This window comes from Patiria miniata, unplaced genomic scaffold (assembly GCF_015706575.1).
Source record: "Patiria miniata isolate m_02_andy unplaced genomic scaffold, ASM1570657v1 HiC_scaffold_9, whole genome shotgun sequence".
In the NCBI taxonomy this organism is placed as follows: domain Eukaryota; kingdom Metazoa; phylum Echinodermata; class Asteroidea; order Valvatida; family Asterinidae; genus Patiria; species Patiria miniata.
Genome location: NW_024037076.1, coordinates 21,048,814 through 21,066,259, shown reverse-complemented (window position 1 = coordinate 21,066,259; position 17,446 = coordinate 21,048,814). Strand labels below are relative to the sequence as shown.

Sequence of the window (17,446 nt, the reverse complement as noted above, 5' to 3'; positions counted from 1 at the left end):
TCGAGACGATTTTGTGGCAACAACTCCATTTCTTTGTAAAGTTTTGGAATCAGTCTTACTAATGCAAGACCTAATATGCCGTTGTTGAAGAGGCAGTTTCATGCTTCCTTATAAAATAGATCTCTCATTTACAAAACAAAATCAGAGTGTTTGGAATGGAATAGGCTTAATTTAACTTCTAAGCTTACAAGCCATTGGCATAAATTCCATATTGTAACTGTTTGTTGCTTTTCATCCCATAGATTGAAGGATATCAAGAAGTAGCACATATTGCTGTATACCGTGCTGGTAAGGTCTTGTATAACCTGACTCCATCTAAGAAGACCCCCTCGGCTACCGTCATCTCAGTGGTATTGGATATTGAGGCTCAGCTAGACTCCAGAACAGTCACTATCAGATCACCGCTTCAAGTAAGGCAGTCTGCTCATAATTTCATTTCATTCATTTATTATTTTGCAGGATTTGAAAATTACTTTCTACAGTGAAACAGTTAAAATCGCAAAACAAAAACAAAATAACGTAAATTATAATACACTCTAAAGCAGTATATATAAAAAATAAATAAACCATAATAAGACCCATTTGTAAGTATATTTTCATTTATAATTGCAAAAACATATAAAGTTCACTACAATTTTTTTCGATAATCCTGATGTCAAACATATATTACCTTCCCCAAAACGTATAACTCCATAATGTTTGGTTAAAACAATATCTATTGAAGAACTTTAATGATATTTTCCAGCGACTCATGACTGACATTTATACATTCGTTTACATAATTGGAGCTTTGCAATTGTTGTTGTAAAGATTAATCAGAGTGTTGTCCTTCATATTTTATGACACTTTAAAGTGTCGGTGCATGTTACAATGGTTGCACATTCACAGAAGGAGTCGGTTGGTGTGTCAGGAAATGTCATTAAACACCAAACCAGTACTTAACTATTTCCTTTGCATTTGTGAGTAATATTTCACCTCGGATCCAAATTTCTTTTCTTTTTCCTCAAGTTCTACAACCACTTTGAGTCAGATGTGGAAATCTACACCCGTGTGTCCAACTGGACTGAGAAACTTGGTACAATCAAAGGGTCAGAGAAGTTTGTAGTGCCACTCAATGTGGCCCACAATGACCAGCTGCTGGTCAAACCACTGGACAAAAGGTAAGATCACAAGCTTTGTCTGTTTCTTGTTATGTTTGTCTTCCAAAATTCAATAAGATGTGAGCTACTTCATCTTATAGACTAAATTTACCTCTGCTATGTTTAAGGTTTGTTTTTGTCATTCTTTTGTTATGAAGTAAAGGAAGATAAAAAAGTAACTCTATCGAGAATGATTATGAAAATATTTACATAAAAAAAACAATTTTTAAATTGTTTTTTAACAATCAGTTGCAAGAGTTATCAGAAATAAGAACAGTTTTCAGAATAGTTCACAAGATTTTTTCTTCAGTGTTTTCGTAATGTTTTTTTTATTCATGTTTATTTTGCACATAAATATGTTGAATTGCTTATCCTGGTAGTAACTTTGTGGAAGTGTGCAGTTTCATTGGACATTTAATAGTGATTTGGCTTATTATGTTATTTTCCCTTTTATGCAAACCTTAAGTTACTGTGGAAAAGACAACTAGAGTTTCTTATTGCAGAGCGTTATTGCAGCACTGCCATAGCCAATTGCACAGCAGATTACTGCATTGTTGCATAAATAGAGAGAGGGCTAGCTTTTTCTGTCATTTAGAGTATTTGACTGATTGTGTGTGCTGTTCTTTTTTTTGTATCCGGATGGACATCACCATTTCTCTAGCCTTGACGTTGAGTAAGTGAATACTGTGATGATTATAGCATGGTTCCCCCGTTGTATCTCACAATGACATCTTACGCTAACCCAATGCCTACATTGCTCACATTGCGTTAATATGAGTTCAACATGTGTACTAATACAGATTGCCATTTTGTCTGCTTTGATGTGGTCTGTGCTGTTTTGTATGCCCAAGGGCACAAATGGCACATGCAAAGCCAGGGGTGCAATTTGCCCTTAAGGGTGTATACAACCCATGGAACATATCGGAATAGACAAGTGTTTTGTTATACTATGGTATTAGTTTTATGAAATGTTGGGAATCCTAAAGAAGTAGATGGCTTGATTAAAAAAATCAGAAAAACAGGATTATTACATTTTTTTTTTTATCACATTGACATGCCTGCGTGTTTTGATTTTAATTGGATTTGAAAAAACTCACTGTGAAAATTCAATTCAAAATATTCCAATTTAAAGTACAATGCTTCAGGCATTGTCATATATTTTAATTGTGTTTTCTAAAGTAGAAGCGACATTAATATTCAAAACCCTTGAGGACAATCAAGATCATAGTACCATAGTATGACAATGTAAGTTTATGCACAATGCTATGCATGTTTATTACCAACATACATAACATGCATATATTAATGCTTTGCCAAATTTAGTGTTCCATACACCAGTTACAACATGTATATCATAAATGATGTCTTACAAATCATTCACGATCATATAACCCATTCCCATTTATCATGAGAAGAGACCATGTTCACCATACACAACTTCAGATGGATTTGTTCAATGTACATGTGAAAGTAGTGTGATGTCAACTTTTAATCTAGGAAAAAATGCAGAAAAACTTTCCAGTGGTAAAGTGTGGTAAGATCCAGCACAAGATGTATTCTCTGAATATAACCAATGTGAAAGTCCCAAGCAGATTGGCCTGAACAAACAAATTGCCAAAAAGTTAAAGTATGCTTAATTTGGTTGCAATTTTGTTTAACTTTGAAAGTACTGCCATTGTTTTACATGGCCCAATTTCTTAGCACTGCTTAACAGTAAGCAGAAAAGTTGTGCTTACTATAGCAGAAAATCATGCTGCTGCTTAAGCACTATTTCATGCTAACGGTTGCGCGCGCATGGAGAGTTCTATTGTTACGTCACTGATTTAAGCAAAGTTTTCTTCTGGGGTTAAGCTTGCTTTTGCTATGCTTACTGCTTAATGGTCCCTATGAAATAGATTGGAGGCTTGGTAAGCACAAAGTCGGCTGTTAAGCAGTACTATGAAATTGGGCCCAGACCTGACCCTCTTCAAACCTGATAAACTAAATGATGAAGTTAAAGAGTATTTTGCTTTAAAATCACTACAATTAATGGTTTGCAGCAGTTGGTTCTGTTAAAAGTTATTTGCATATCTCCATTCGTTACTCTTCATTCTCTAAGAAAAGAAATTGTTTTCATGCCAGTTGGTCTACTTATATTTTCTGTATCTTCCTCCTGTGGCTGCCATCATGCAGTGTTAATTAAGGGGCAAAAGAGGATGTAAAACCAACTTTATCATTCATGCAAACATGCTTTATTACTACTTAACTTACAATTAATTTGTACATTTTGTTCCAATTGTTTTGCGTAATTTGCCATGGTGAAAAAAACAAGCTGAAATAATTTGCATTTAATATGAGATGCCCCGTGGTGAAACCAGGCTGTTTCTAGAATCAATATCATAGCATCCAACTAACCTCCCTGAATTCAAAGAACTCGGTCTTGTAATGAAATGTCTGATTTTGCTCCATTATCCTTTCTCCATTATCCTTTTTTTTCCTCAAAATTTTAATACTGAAAGCTGAAGTTAGACCTGTTTTTCTCAGCTGGGAGGCACCTGCTTTGGCCTGGGGTGTTACATTTTAAATGCTTGAGTTTTAACAAGTGCATACTAAGAATGTGAAATATGATCCCCAAAAGGTGCATGAAAAAAATGTTCATGTTATGAAATGTGTTTGAAATGTGCAAAATCTTGCTGTTAGCAGCAAACCCCTAACTTTTTAGCTTAACATCAACAGCTTAACCATCCCAGCATGCATTATAATGGTAAATACATAGTTTTCTGTGTCTGATTTACATGACCTTCAAACCCTACTCTGAGAAAATATGGCCTGTTGATCAATTGTCATACCCTACCATCGTGCCATATTTTCAATGTGGAGCGCTGATAAAATCCTACAATCATGCACACTATATAACCTAATAGTATACAAATGCCTCCTTCTCACGATTATTTGTAGGAGGGGGGAGACTGTTCGCATGTGACGACACCCTCTAACATTTGCTACTGCCATTTTTTTATGGAATTCTTTTTGTTTTCTAGTCAAATTTGGAAGGTGTGTACACAGATTTCTTTCGATTCATTTTCTGCAATATCCTGAAGAAAAAAATGAATCCTGGAAACTAAAGATTAAATAAAGTTTAGCAGCTTAACCCTTTGCCAAAAGTAAGTTAACATCAACTAAACATACATTGCGCATTGTTTTTGATTGAAGGCAATTCATTCCATAGTCAGAGTTCTTTTTGAGTGTTACTCCAGATTGCTGAATACATCCAATCAACTACTAGCACAAACACAAACACATAATATCAGCCATCCATTTCTTGTACCAATGCTTTTCTCATACCCATTGCCTATCCAATACCATAGTGAATGCAAAGTTCTTTCACATTTTATGAAGGAAGTGGAAAGCAACTTACTACTGTATACACTGCACATTATGTAATCCCCATGCAGAATTTTGAGCTAAAAAGGTCAAAGGGTAATACCCAGTTTGGTATGTCAACTGCGCATGCACACAATGATATGGGTCACGGGTCATTCGGGATAATCAAACGCTCATGGAAGGCGCATGAATGCGCAGGGAGATGGGCGCACGACGCCCTCGCTGTTAGTTACAAGCAGAATGGTACAGGCGTCCGCGTAACATCGCATTTCATCACGTCAGCGATTTTATCCCAAATGACCTTTGACATGGACTACTTCATCGAGATACCGAACTGGCTTATGAAACACAATCTATCCAGTTTGAGCTGACAAGAAATCAGTGATGATTAGTACTACCGCTGGATAGGGCAGTGGTCAAGAGTGTATTCCAATGGGTTTTGTTATGGTCTCCTGTATAGGTACTCTTTGAGTAAAGAATTATCCCTTAACCTGATGCCACGTGTAAACTGATTGATATACCTCAAAGTATAGTGACGAATCCAGTCTGCGTGTAGCCACAATTTCGTTTTCTTGTTGCTAGGACGCTGAGCACAGGCACACACAGGAAAAAGCGTGCTTAGTGTCCACTCATATCTGCAGTGTTCTCATTCCTCAATGCTTACTTAACATAGATTTTCACAGAGCCCTCATCCTACTCATGCTATGACCTTAATAGGTTCTAGTCCAGAAGGTTTAATCTGAGCTAATCCTGATTATGTGATAAATCCCACAGGTACAGTCTGTGTGATGCCCCTGTCATGTGGCAGAAGTTGTGGGAGGAGCTACAGAAAGGTCAGGGGAGTGTGACCTTCAGGTGTCCCTGTAAAACAGAAGGCTACACGCCTTTCTTCATCAACGTAAGTTGTTTGATTAAGTTGGATTTTAACAAGACTTGTGATAGATATATTCCAGCCCATAATGTTGAACATGTATCATTGGGGGGATGCAGGCTTTCTCCCATTCATTTACAATAGGTTCCTTAAAAAAATAAACCAATTGTTGGGTCTTAGATTATTTTCGGAAGGCACCAATTTTTGGACATTATGAGTTTCCAAAAGACTTGTGAAACATGAAAATAATCACAAAATTTGACAACTTTTCTGGAAATAATCACCAATGTTTGAAGGCTTCATCAGATCCACAACCCATGTAAGTTTCCCAATTTTCCAACCATTACCAATCCTTTCTTACATGTAACCTTTTTGATGATTTTGCTTTGGGGAAGTAGAAGGGAACTGCCTTGCAAACAGTTATACTCTCTGTAATGTTTGGACATTTTAGTATTATTTGTTTGCTTTGGATTTTTTCCCTCCTAGATTGTGACTGAGCCTGATGTGATGCGGTTTGTGCACGGCAACTCACTGACAGCACCCAAGTTTACTCTTCATCTCTACCCTGTTGTGATTCTACGCAATCTCATGCCAATCCCGATCGCATATACCTTGGCAGTCAGTATTGACTTTAATCATTTTTTTATCATGTCTATGAGAAGCGATTCAAGCATTACATGATGTTCATCCTCGCTAGCCAGGGTAGTCTTTCTCACCTGATGAACTCTTCCAAATATGGATTGATTTAATTTCTGACCAATCCGATTGCTCCTTAAAAAAGCCAACCCAGAATTGACATCCGACTAATATGGCTGCACTATGTGCTATCCAGGTAGAGGCGAGAAGGTGTTTGGTTTGCACAAAGAAAGGCTCTCCCATTCGCTACCAAACAACCCGTGTCCTTCACTGTTTTCCTGAAAGTTGACCCTGAAGTTCCAGAATCATGATCATTAATGGTTTCCAGACTTCATGCAGAAAGTCTGATTGGCTGATGATATGTGTCAATATAGTGAAGATTTGGACTATGTTTGCCAGGAGTTTTGTACAAAGCAAATGAGTAAGACTAAGACTAATGAGTAAGACTTGGTTAGTGAGGATGATGATGTTTGGAAGAAGGGTTGATTTGAACTCTCCATATTTCCCGTCTTTATCATTTGCAGGAAAATTACTATTCTACTTCCTACTTTTATCAAGAACTGAAATAATCATAATAATAATAACAGGTTCTTATTTAGCACTTTGAACTAAGATCAAAGTGCTTAACATTATTATTACCCTGCTCATTGGGCCAATGAAACATTCCAAATATCATCTAAGCTCCCTGGGGAGTATACAGCTTGATGCTGCCATTTCGGCGCAAGGCAGTTAGAATCAATCACAATAACCATCTCTGCCCTCACAGGTACCCATTTACTCGTGGGTGGGGAGAAGCAATGAGTGACAAAATACCTTGCCCAAGGGTACACACGCACCATAGCCGCAGGCTGGACTTGAACCCACAACCCGCAGAATTACCCGCAGACCACGAATTCAATGCATGCTCCAGACCATGAGGTCATTGTAGAAAAATGTTATATTGACCATTTTGCCTTTAGACAAAACAGCCACATAAGGATCTCTCTAATGGTATTTTTCAACAATGTACAATAAACGGCAATACATTTTATTACTGCCCATTTTTCAAGTGATATGAAGTATGCATTGCAGAATAGACTAGTTTGCGAAAATCTATATCACATAACCGAAATGTCAAAATGGTCTGTAGGAGTTTTCTTGTGTTTTATATACATGTGGGTCGTGTTGTCATTTTGTTCACATTTGTTGTACCTGTTTTTTAAAAAATGCTTGCAATATCTGTATTACTACTGTTTCAGACTGGTGTTCTAGAGTCGTACTGAACCAAAAAGGATTTAGAGAAATGCAGATCAACCCAAACAGAATTGGGTTTTAGATTCTCAAACGTTTGCATTCATTTTCCATTTGCTAGGCTCTTCCAATTATTCTGAACAACTGCAGCAGTCGATCTTTTGACAGCCTGCATCAAATTTAATTCAAATCTTTGGGATAATTTAGTTTGGTGTTTCCTTTTTTTGGAATGTAGGGCTCAGGTTTGGAGGTCAAAGTCGATCCTGCTGCGCAGTCTCAGTTATCCAACGTTGACATGGGCAAGACCATGATCATGCTATCGGTGAGTATCTCAAGAAAACGGTCACAAGTTGCCATGGTAATATATACAAACCCAAGGGGAGAAACGAACAAGGTTTATATTGTGATTGAACAAAGAAACTTGGAGTAGGAGTTGCAAATGTCTCCTGGAGGGACAACGGTAACGTGTTATCATTAGTATTATGCGATAAACAGGAAACAGTGTTCAGGTGAATTTTATACTGTATTTTTACTCGTTCAAATTTTATCAAAACATATAAAACATTTGACTTTTTAATTGGAGAACCGAAATGTTATTTATATCAGTTGAGCAACTACCGAAATCATATCATTGTCTTTAAAATTCTGCCAATTATTTGATACTTTTAGGAATGTTTTTGTTTTAGTTTTAAATTGTTCCTGTTCCAATTCAGTATTATGATCACACTCAGAGAAAGGATCCGTTACAGCCACAGGTAACTGAATAACAATGGAATCTATTCTATGGCATCCATTCTATACATTCAGCTTTTGTACCATTATTAACAAAAATCCATCAGCCCTTTTTTAAATCATTTACCAACCTACATTTCTTAATGCCATGAATTAAACAAGTTAATTTACCTCATTATTTTACTATCGGATACAACACTGCTGGAGAAATAAGGGATTTGAACGATTTAGATTACATGAATTGAATCTTTAGAAATGACTGAATTATACGGGGATTGTGTGAGAAGGTTTCATTCATTTGTACAGTTCTTTTTACTTTTCGTTTTTATTTTGTTGCAGATCATTCAAACCACGAAACCTAATTTGATTTTTTGTTTTTATTGAAATTTGAATACCACATGAAAAGCGTGTCTGTTTGAACACATTTTTAAAGCATTATATCAGATCTCATAATTGGGAATAAGCCATATCGATATGGCTGTCTGCCTGATAACAACGCAGGTAACTGCGAATGGTTTTCACCACTTAACTTGGATTTCTTCAAGTTTTATGGTGTAAATTGGCAATTTTGTGGATACACATGATAAGGAAATGATATATACTACCCGGGTACTGAACTATATTCCTGAATCCTATAAAAAAATAATGATGCCGGTATAAAGGTGTGAAATTTGCGGTAAAATGTCCAAATTTTGACCAGCGTACCTGATCATGTACCAGTACGTGTGCACTGGTACGTGTTTTCACAGCTTTAAAAAACCCGCAAGTATCGATATTTGGAGAGAATTTTCCTTAGCTTGTCAACAACAAAGAAATCTTTCCAATCGGGTAAATATTTATTGAGTTATGGCCTATTGAAAACAAGTTCTTTTACTATGCACAACACTTGTGGGTTTTGTTATCCAATTTCTATCCCACAAGACGTGCGCACGAGACTTTGATAAGGCTTATGACGTTGAATAGAGACATAGGGTGTTTAAACATAAAGAGATCACGTATTACAACTACTCCAAAGTGCACTAAATGGCAGTTCATTGAACATTAAGCAAGTTTGAGTGGGACTATGGTTAACCATACATTGTAGTTGGAATGCAGGATGGTTGGACTACTCTAGTCAACTATTTGGAACCGGGGTAATATAAGGTTCCACCTCTTGTTATCAATAGTCACGTGGTCCATCTCTTGTTATCAATAGTCACGTGGTCCATCACTAGTTACCAATAGTCGCACACATCATAATGCATGGCAGGGAGCCAGGATCAAGACATGATGACTTTTGAACAGCAATTAACTGGAGACGTTCGCATGTTGGAATTAGCATGCAGGTGTCCAGTTACATCACATACCAAACACTAGTCAACTAATGGTCCTTGTCTAAACCTGCTCATTGCTGTCATAGAAATGATCAATATCCCCTGCCATGCAATGATCCATCAATAGTGCATCATCAAGAATGATTTGAACAGTACTGAGCTACATGTACATGCCCTAGAAGGGCCAGGAGGGGCCAAACCTCAATATTTAATACAGCTATTTCAGTACAAAAAATTGCTAAAATATTGGATATTTTGCTGTCATCAATTTTCTTTTCTTTGGGGATTTGTTGTTGTGTAAGTACATGGCAGTGTAAGCCACTCGCGTCTCACCACTATGGCCCTGGTTCGATTCCCGACTGTGGACCACATGTGAGTAGAGTTGTGCGTTGGTTCTCTCCTGTGCCACCAGGGTTTTTCTCCGGGCCCTCTGGTTTTCCTTCTGCCGGAAAATTCAAACACTTTCGATCTCTGGCTGTGCTCTGTGGTCATATATGGGTCGATGTGGCCGGCAGCCATAGGCACCTTTACGTGCCAGCGGCCCGACCATGTTGTAGCCGCGTCCTTCGCAATTCAACATACCAGCTTCCAGTAAGGATGATTAGCCTCCCAAATTATTGTTATTAATTATTATAAGCCAGTGAGCAACCCTGTCTCACATAAAGTTTTCAATGAGCAAATTTTGGGTGCACAATTTGAACAGAAAACCCCTAAACTGAACTGTGTCTTCCTGAAATGATATCACAGCAATAGCGCTGTCAGTTGTCTGGAAAAGCATGGATTCAATTTTTTTTTTTTAGGGAAGTGCAGAAACATACATTGCATGGGCCCTTTAAAGACATACATGTACACGGAATCAAATTCAACAAAATTTATGTTCTTTTATTTGGGAATGTGATTTTGGAGAGTTGAGTTTGAAGGTTTAAGACTAGTTTGAAGGTTTTTTTTGTGTAATTTTCTATAATACATCATATATGACTAAAAGACTACTAAAAGTTGTCTAAAAAAGTTAAAGCTATAGTCCATCATTTGTAATTAGTGCATTTTGTTCGTTTGAAGCAACGAAAGTGTTCAAAATCTAATGAAGGATACTGAACAACTTACTTGATGAAGTTTCAGCTCAGCTTCAGCTGTATATTCCGAGAAAAACAGCATTCTAAGATCTCAATTTCAAATAAAAAGTTTCATGTTTTGAATTGTTTTGAATTGCAGCTATACGCGACGTCGCGCACTGATCCGACGAATTATAACAACCGCGCGCGCGTGTGCGTCGTTCCAATACTTGTGCGCGCTGCGCTGAATAACAAAACGAACTACTAATTTAAATTTTCCTACGGTGCTTCTTAAGAATCACCGTTGGAAATGCCTTCTTTCGTTGATTACTTCAAAATGACAACTTCCCAGAAAGAATAATTTCACAGGGAGTTTAGTCCCCTTAATATCTTTCAACCAAGTTTGTTTTTCAACAATAATTACGCCAGTTACTTTTCAGATGGCTGCAAATGATGGACTATAGCTTTAAGGATGAAATTTTTGAATCAGTCGTATTAAACATAAGTAGTTTCTATAGCAAGCTCTGAATGTAGCATGTGTGTTTGCTGCAAAGTTTGTGACCAACCATTGGAAGGTGGGAACTTTTAGAACTATAAACTGGTCTGTCTGATGAGTACATTGAAAAATCTGCCCAACGAGCAAAAGGTCTGAAATCTTAATACCATCAGGATAACCATAAACAGTAACCTCATGAACCTTGAGAGTTAATCTATCCTTTGTCATGCTTTGCCCAGCTGCTAGGCTATGCCGGTACTGATTGGCGCGGTGAGATCACCATCAGACCAGGTCTGAAGGAATTCTTCCAGCTAGGCTTCAAGGGTGGAGCATCCAATGAACTCTGGTTAGAGCTGGGTGTGATGGCTGACTACAGCGGAGGCTACCTAGAAATGGCCATCTTTGCTCCCTATTGGCTGGTCAACAAGACGGGACTGCCTCTGACCTACAAGGTACATGTACTTCGATCATAGTTTGCCTTTGTTGCAAGAATTTGAGGCACACAATGCAAGTATGGTATTCCAGCTGTGCATTTCTACATAAAACTTTGATGTTTTACTTGGGATAAGCACAGCATTTAATTTGTTCACCAGTTGCTCACCAGGGGCATGCTCACATAATCAGCAACCTGCAGTTGTTCATGAAATCCAAAAGATGATTGCAATAAACATGTAGTCCGCACTTAAAGGGAATATACAACATTTGCCTTTGCCGTAAGTTTCAGAAATGGATGGTTTGGGGGTTTAGTATTTTATAGCAAACAAGCTGATTTACCCGATCATAGATCGGGTAGGGGGTTTGTGTTGGGGTTGAAAATGTGGGGAGTTAAATGTAAATGGCGGATTTAGTTAAGAAGACATGCAGTTATAGAAAAGCAATTTCTGTGGTGCGATCTGAGGCAATTTCTGACCACTATTATTAAAACCAATTGTTTCAAGCAAAAGATCATCTTTCAAACATCATTTTCGAGTTTGGAGTCATTGAATCAGCTATATTCTGAGCAATAGAATCATAATAGTAGGCTACAATTTTTATTCGGGGAAGAAAAAGTGAGGGGGGAGACCAAACGATATGGTTTTTCCCCGGCCGGGTTGGGGTGGGGTCCCCCGTTCCCCACCCGTTGCCGCCCAATTATGTACCATGGCATGTATAACTGTCTGTAAATTTTCCCGTTGGTCTGAAATTGGCATTTTGTGAGGCAGTCGCATTTGTGGGAAAACGTAGTTTACTGTAGTATACACAGGCGAATTAGGCTGATTGTACAGTTTTGACAATAAATCATAATGCAATAAAACGTGAAGGTGTCATTTGCAATGGAAATGTTTAGTGTTACCATAAAATTACAAAGTCTGAATCATGGAGGAAGATCATAATTAAGTTACAGTATTGGACTCTTCAACAAACGTTAATTTGAACTTCTTACAATTTGTGAGACCTGCGAGGAACAAGTCGATTCAACTTTTATTCAAGTTGGTTCAACCATTATATAAGCAAGGCCAAACAGCCAACAACCGCCAATGGATATTATTCTTTATGCACTCTTCGTTATTCCAACCCAACGTAGTTCAAAGATTGTGATATTTGAAGCATTGCATCGATCCTTCGTTGATTCCAAAACAGGCCCCCGAAATTATAACGCGACACTGAATTATACGTGGCGGGCAGCGAACTCACAACTGCAGGCTGCAGTACGCGTTGCCATCGACGGTTTTACGCAGACTTCGGAAGCACTAACTTCTGTTAGTTTTGTGTTCGTAGATGCTGGAATAACCAAGAAAAACGATCATATTCCTGTAGTCTGGTTCCCTGACCCCACTTACAATGAAATGGAGCAATTTAAAGACGTTGGGGAATTGTAAGGTCAGGGAACCAGTCTAGCTGGCTTGTACCCGTTCACGGACGTGATACCAATTGCAAACAAAATGTGGACTGAATAAATTTGGTAAATTGGAGACAGTAGTTGAAAAAAGCAGGTTTTTCCAATGCTGGTCGGCCGACCAGCGTTGGAAATTGATATAAAATACCACTTTTCTTGAAAATTACAACACACCAGGTGCCATGATTTTACAGGATGCTTTAGACTGTCATTCACTAACAGTCCAGTGAGGTATTTCATAATAATTTGGTAGTTTTGTTTTGTGATGTTTGCAAATGTTGTATATCCCTTTAAGTTGGACCAGTAAGATACTTTAAACATGCTGAAGTCCCAGTCCAAAGTTTCTGGAATTTTGAACATGCTTCAAAACAAAACTTTTCTTCTACTTGGTTGATACTATCTATGATTTTATATGCATATGGCAGATTACTCTGAAACGAAAAGCCTCAAAACTTGATTCGTATTTGGAACACCAAACTAGCATAATTAAGACCGCTTTATGAGTTGGAAATACAAAGTTTAATTGGCATATTTTTCCAAAATACGAATCTACTCATAGTTCTGTGTATAAATCATTTTTGGTAATATAGTACATCATCGTTCAGACCAATATTTCAGAGAATATATACTTAGTTATATGGACCAGATGCACTTATTCAATTATTGAACTGTGCTTTCCGAAGCTTTTTTTTTTAAATACCTTTTTTTTAAAAATAACACGGAGAAGAGAAATGGATGAACAGAATGTATGTGGTTAACTCCATCTAGAGCTACAAAATTATTTGTTGCAAAAATAACAAATAAAGGAATAGATTCCTTGTCCAGACAACTTTCACGGACCACTTGTAGAAAAATTGCATTCACATTAGTATCAAAAATTGTTAAACATTTTGTGTGTCATCTTTCTAAATGTGGGAGGAGAGGTTACTGTTGTTTCATTTTCTTTATTTGTTGCTATTTGCAGGCAGGGAATGACATGATTGAGCATCCACCAGATAAGAAGGAGCCCATCTTGTTTTCTTATCCAACAAACAAAGGTTTCATCCCTGGCAAAAATAAGGTGAGCTTTATATGCCACTTGCTTAGATATAGTTGTGATTTTACAGTTCTCCGCATCTTATTTCCTGGATTTTCAAGACATTGAAACTCAACTACGGTTGTTTGTACAATCTATCAAGTGGTATTTTTTCTTTGTTTAATACTAATTTGAGCAATTCACAATAAAGAGGGGCAGTCATTTTTAAATATTTTGCCAAGCTCGTCATGGGAAAAAGTCAACGTTCTTAATACACATTGACAAATGGTATCAATATGGCACTAGGCGAAAGAACTGGGAGTTGTGTAGTTTTTAGCTGCGGAAAGCAGCTCTACAAGTACTCGTGTCTCTCCGTTAGTCCATAGGTTAGTTAGTTAGTAACAAACGTTGGAATGCGCACACCTGTCCCATTAACTCACCTTAGCCAGGTCCTGCTTGAGGTCCTGTGTAGGTTTTATGGCCCTCAAGGGAGGGCAGACAGACTTGCATTATCGAGGTCAAGTTTGCATTGTGACGTTCGACAAATGGGAAATCCTTTATCTCAATGCCAGAGACATGTACATGCAAGAGCTCCATCTGTCTCATACAGACTAGGCAGAAGGTCATGAAGGTACACATGTACAAACACAAACTCAATTCCCCGCAGCTTCTGAGATCATTTCGAGCTTGTTATTATCTGTTACTTCTGAATGCACTTGTGTTTGTGTTTGTGCTGCATACAAAATATGAAGGGTGTATGAATTACTGCAGCATAACAAATGTTTGCAAGTGAACTGTGCAATACAAGTAAATCCTTCTAGAGGTATGTATGCCTGGTGGCAGTTGCTACAACAGTTGCTCCAACAGTTGCTCCCAATGACCATGGTTGTTCTTTCTTGACAGATCTCAATGAAGGTTGGTGAATCCAACTGGTCAGACAAGTTCTCCCTGGATGCTGTGGGTAGCACTGGCTTCATCTCTTGTAAGACTGATGAAAAAAACACTGAGGTAAGATCTGCTTGGATGTGGAGTTGAACAAAATTACGTAACAAATAAATGAGCTTTTTGGAATTTTAATCAGCTTGAAAAAGAAACGATAGATTCTGTTGCATATGATAGAATCTGTGGTCAACGAAGATATTAAAAGACTGTTTTTCAATAATCAGGTTTTTGCTGGCATTACCAACTTCACACACGAGTTTTGTATGTGTTTACAGTTTTGTTAATTCCAGTAGATATCTGATATTTATTCAGTTTTCATGATATCTTACAGCTGTTCCTATTATGTTTATGAGAGGTTATTTTATAGATTTTCAGTCTTCCCGCAAACACATCAAAACGGTCAAAGTCCAGTTCAATTTAAGTTGGTTCTTCCCTAAATTGCATTGAAAAATGTGGCTGGTAATCAGTGACATATAAACTGAAGAAAAAAAGCATCAGCAGTGAGTTTCTGATTGTTCGACATCCAAAGTTGTGATTTAAGTGATTTACATTTCATTCAAATTTGAAAATGTTAAAACAGAGTGTATAAATGCATAAGTACTATGCTCGTAATATAGCAGTTGTGAATATTTGATAGGAATGCTTAGTCTATGTTTCACAAGTCACTGTTTGTGTTCATGCCTATCCTTCAGTTTCAGTTCAAATTCATTTTGAGCAGGCAAACTCAGCTATGCTCACCTGTCCTGAAAAGTTGGCTCATTTTTCACTTCATAATTCATAATCATCAAAACTCATATTCAGTTATGAAGAGTGGATGTTAATTGTTGGCAAAGTTGGCTGACGTGAGTATAATATTCCGCATGTGATGACAGTCAGGATGTGTATTGCCATAATAGATTGAGTTATTATGGTAATTTTTCAAAAAGGTATTTTTAGTGAGAGAATGTAAAATTGGCAATGTCATTATCAAGATCAGGTTTTGAACTTGGAGTTGATGAGAGGGACTTGTGTTTTAATTTTTCAATACTCAAAATGTGTTTACATCGTAGAGGTATATTACATTGTTAATAACGATTGGGCTACGTCACTGTACACAATGTAGCCTGTTGAGTGCATCCATGTTTGTGTACCAACATACATGACCTACGGAAAGCTCAAAATTGTGTATGGTTTTTGTACGGCTATACGCATATCTGCCTTTATATTCGAAACCGATGCATAAATGAAGACAATTTGACAAATGCTGAAATGCGCAGTCAGTAAATGCACATGGGCACGTTTGTGCGTCCAACGTTTTTTTCATACTTACGAAACCATGATTTTGAAGCACGTTTGTTGTACATTTATGCGGGGCCCTATCATTAGTCCGACGCCTCATAGGCGAATAGAATTGATGTCATTCTTCATCAGTATTCATCATCATTACCATTATCAAGTCTGTTGCATTTTCACACCATGATCATTTTTCCAGGCCGAAGGAGCTGGTTCTTCGAAACCCAAGAAATACAGCGTAAGACTGTCATCAGGGAACCCATGCATTCCCATGTTCACTTCTTGTGACCGTTTTTTATTCTTTTCCAGTGGCATTGTTTTGGAATGTGTAGTATTTTAGTGATTGCTTGTGTTTCTGTTGTCTCGTGATGTGTTCCATTACTGTATATAACCACAAGCAATGAGCGAGTTATTGTCAGCTCCCATTGTGACCCACTCAATGAAAAAAAAGTCAAATGTCATACACTGTGTTCTCATTTTGTCAGCCATACTGGTACATGGCGGAGAGGTCGATTTGTAAAAATTGTAAAGTGTGATTTGATTTTACCATGTCTTTAGAATTGTAATTTGTTTTCTATTGGAAATATCAGTTTTTAAAACAGAGGAAACTATAACTGCCTAACCTCCAGTGGATGACAATGGAGTATTCAGATCAAAGTGTGTGACATGTGACTCCTCACATTAGATCACTGAACACATGTAGGGCTCTCTCACTGACCCATGAGACCCAGCCTACATCCAGGTACCAGAAAGTCAGCGTCGCCATTGTAGTAGGCAAAGATCCTATAGCGCCTCACGCAGTGCGTAGTAGGCAAGCCTTTAAGGCTGTGATGGATGGCAGAAACACGAAGCCCACACCCAATACTGGGTAGGCACGATAATGACAAGCGAACACAACGCAAATAGTGACCTTTATGGCAGTTGAAACAGAATTTGTGGGTATTTTATGTGCAAATAAGCCCTATTGTTTAGTTTACAATGGACAACGTGGTTGCTATAACCAAACGCTTGCCTACTGCAATGGTGGCTGATCACACGGAAACCGGAGGACACAGGGTGCTTTGATGTCATACAACACAGCCTCATTAGCTGTGCCTCACCCTAGCTTTTTAACAGTGTGTGTGTGTATTAGAAACTAACTGTAGTTGATCATAATAACCACACAACTGCACTGTCAACTGGTGTTTTTATAATCACAGATCATTGTAAAGTGGTTAGAATAAATGGGTGTTAACAAACCCCCCCCCCCTTTAATAAAGGACACAATTTTGATTAACTCAAACCTGGGTGACCGTTTGACACAGATGTCTAAACTCAGAGTTCCTTTCAAACTGGCCTAACTTCTGCATATTGCTGTTACTCCACAAACATTCTGTTGATTTGAATTAAAATGGTTGAAAAATAATCAAGTTACTAATTCTGTTTAACTGGTTTGTGTTTGATCAAGTTGTTCGTGTTCTGCTTGGTTTCACTCCATCTTTGCATGTATTGGACAGTGGAACCAGACGT

At 37.7% G+C, this 17,446-nt stretch overlaps 1 protein-coding gene across 8 annotated transcripts in view; it reads left to right on the top strand.

The window, feature by feature from the left end:
* LOC119721022 (vacuolar protein sorting-associated protein 13C-like) overlaps positions 1–17,446 on the top strand; it is a 98,316-nt gene that overhangs the window by 58,485 nt on the left and 22,385 nt on the right. For 6 of the 8 annotated variants that reach the window (XM_038190893.1, XM_038190892.1, XM_038190889.1 and 3 more), the window contains 10 exons: positions 243–410; positions 1,009–1,160; positions 1,801–1,812; positions 5,277–5,400; positions 5,860–5,991; positions 7,475–7,561; positions 11,072–11,284; positions 13,673–13,768; positions 14,627–14,731; positions 16,137–16,175. In XM_038190893.1, the coding sequence (XP_038046821.1) occupies positions 243–410; positions 1,009–1,160; positions 1,801–1,812; positions 5,277–5,400; positions 5,860–5,991; positions 7,475–7,561; positions 11,072–11,284; positions 13,673–13,768; positions 14,627–14,731; positions 16,137–16,175 (1,128 nt within the window). The remainder of the gene's footprint in view (positions 1–242; positions 411–1,008; positions 1,161–1,800; positions 1,813–5,276; positions 5,401–5,859; positions 5,992–7,474; positions 7,562–11,071; positions 11,285–13,672; positions 13,769–14,626; positions 14,732–16,136; positions 16,176–17,446) is intronic. The other 2 variants (XM_038190887.1, XM_038190891.1) reach the window with 2 other exon arrangements.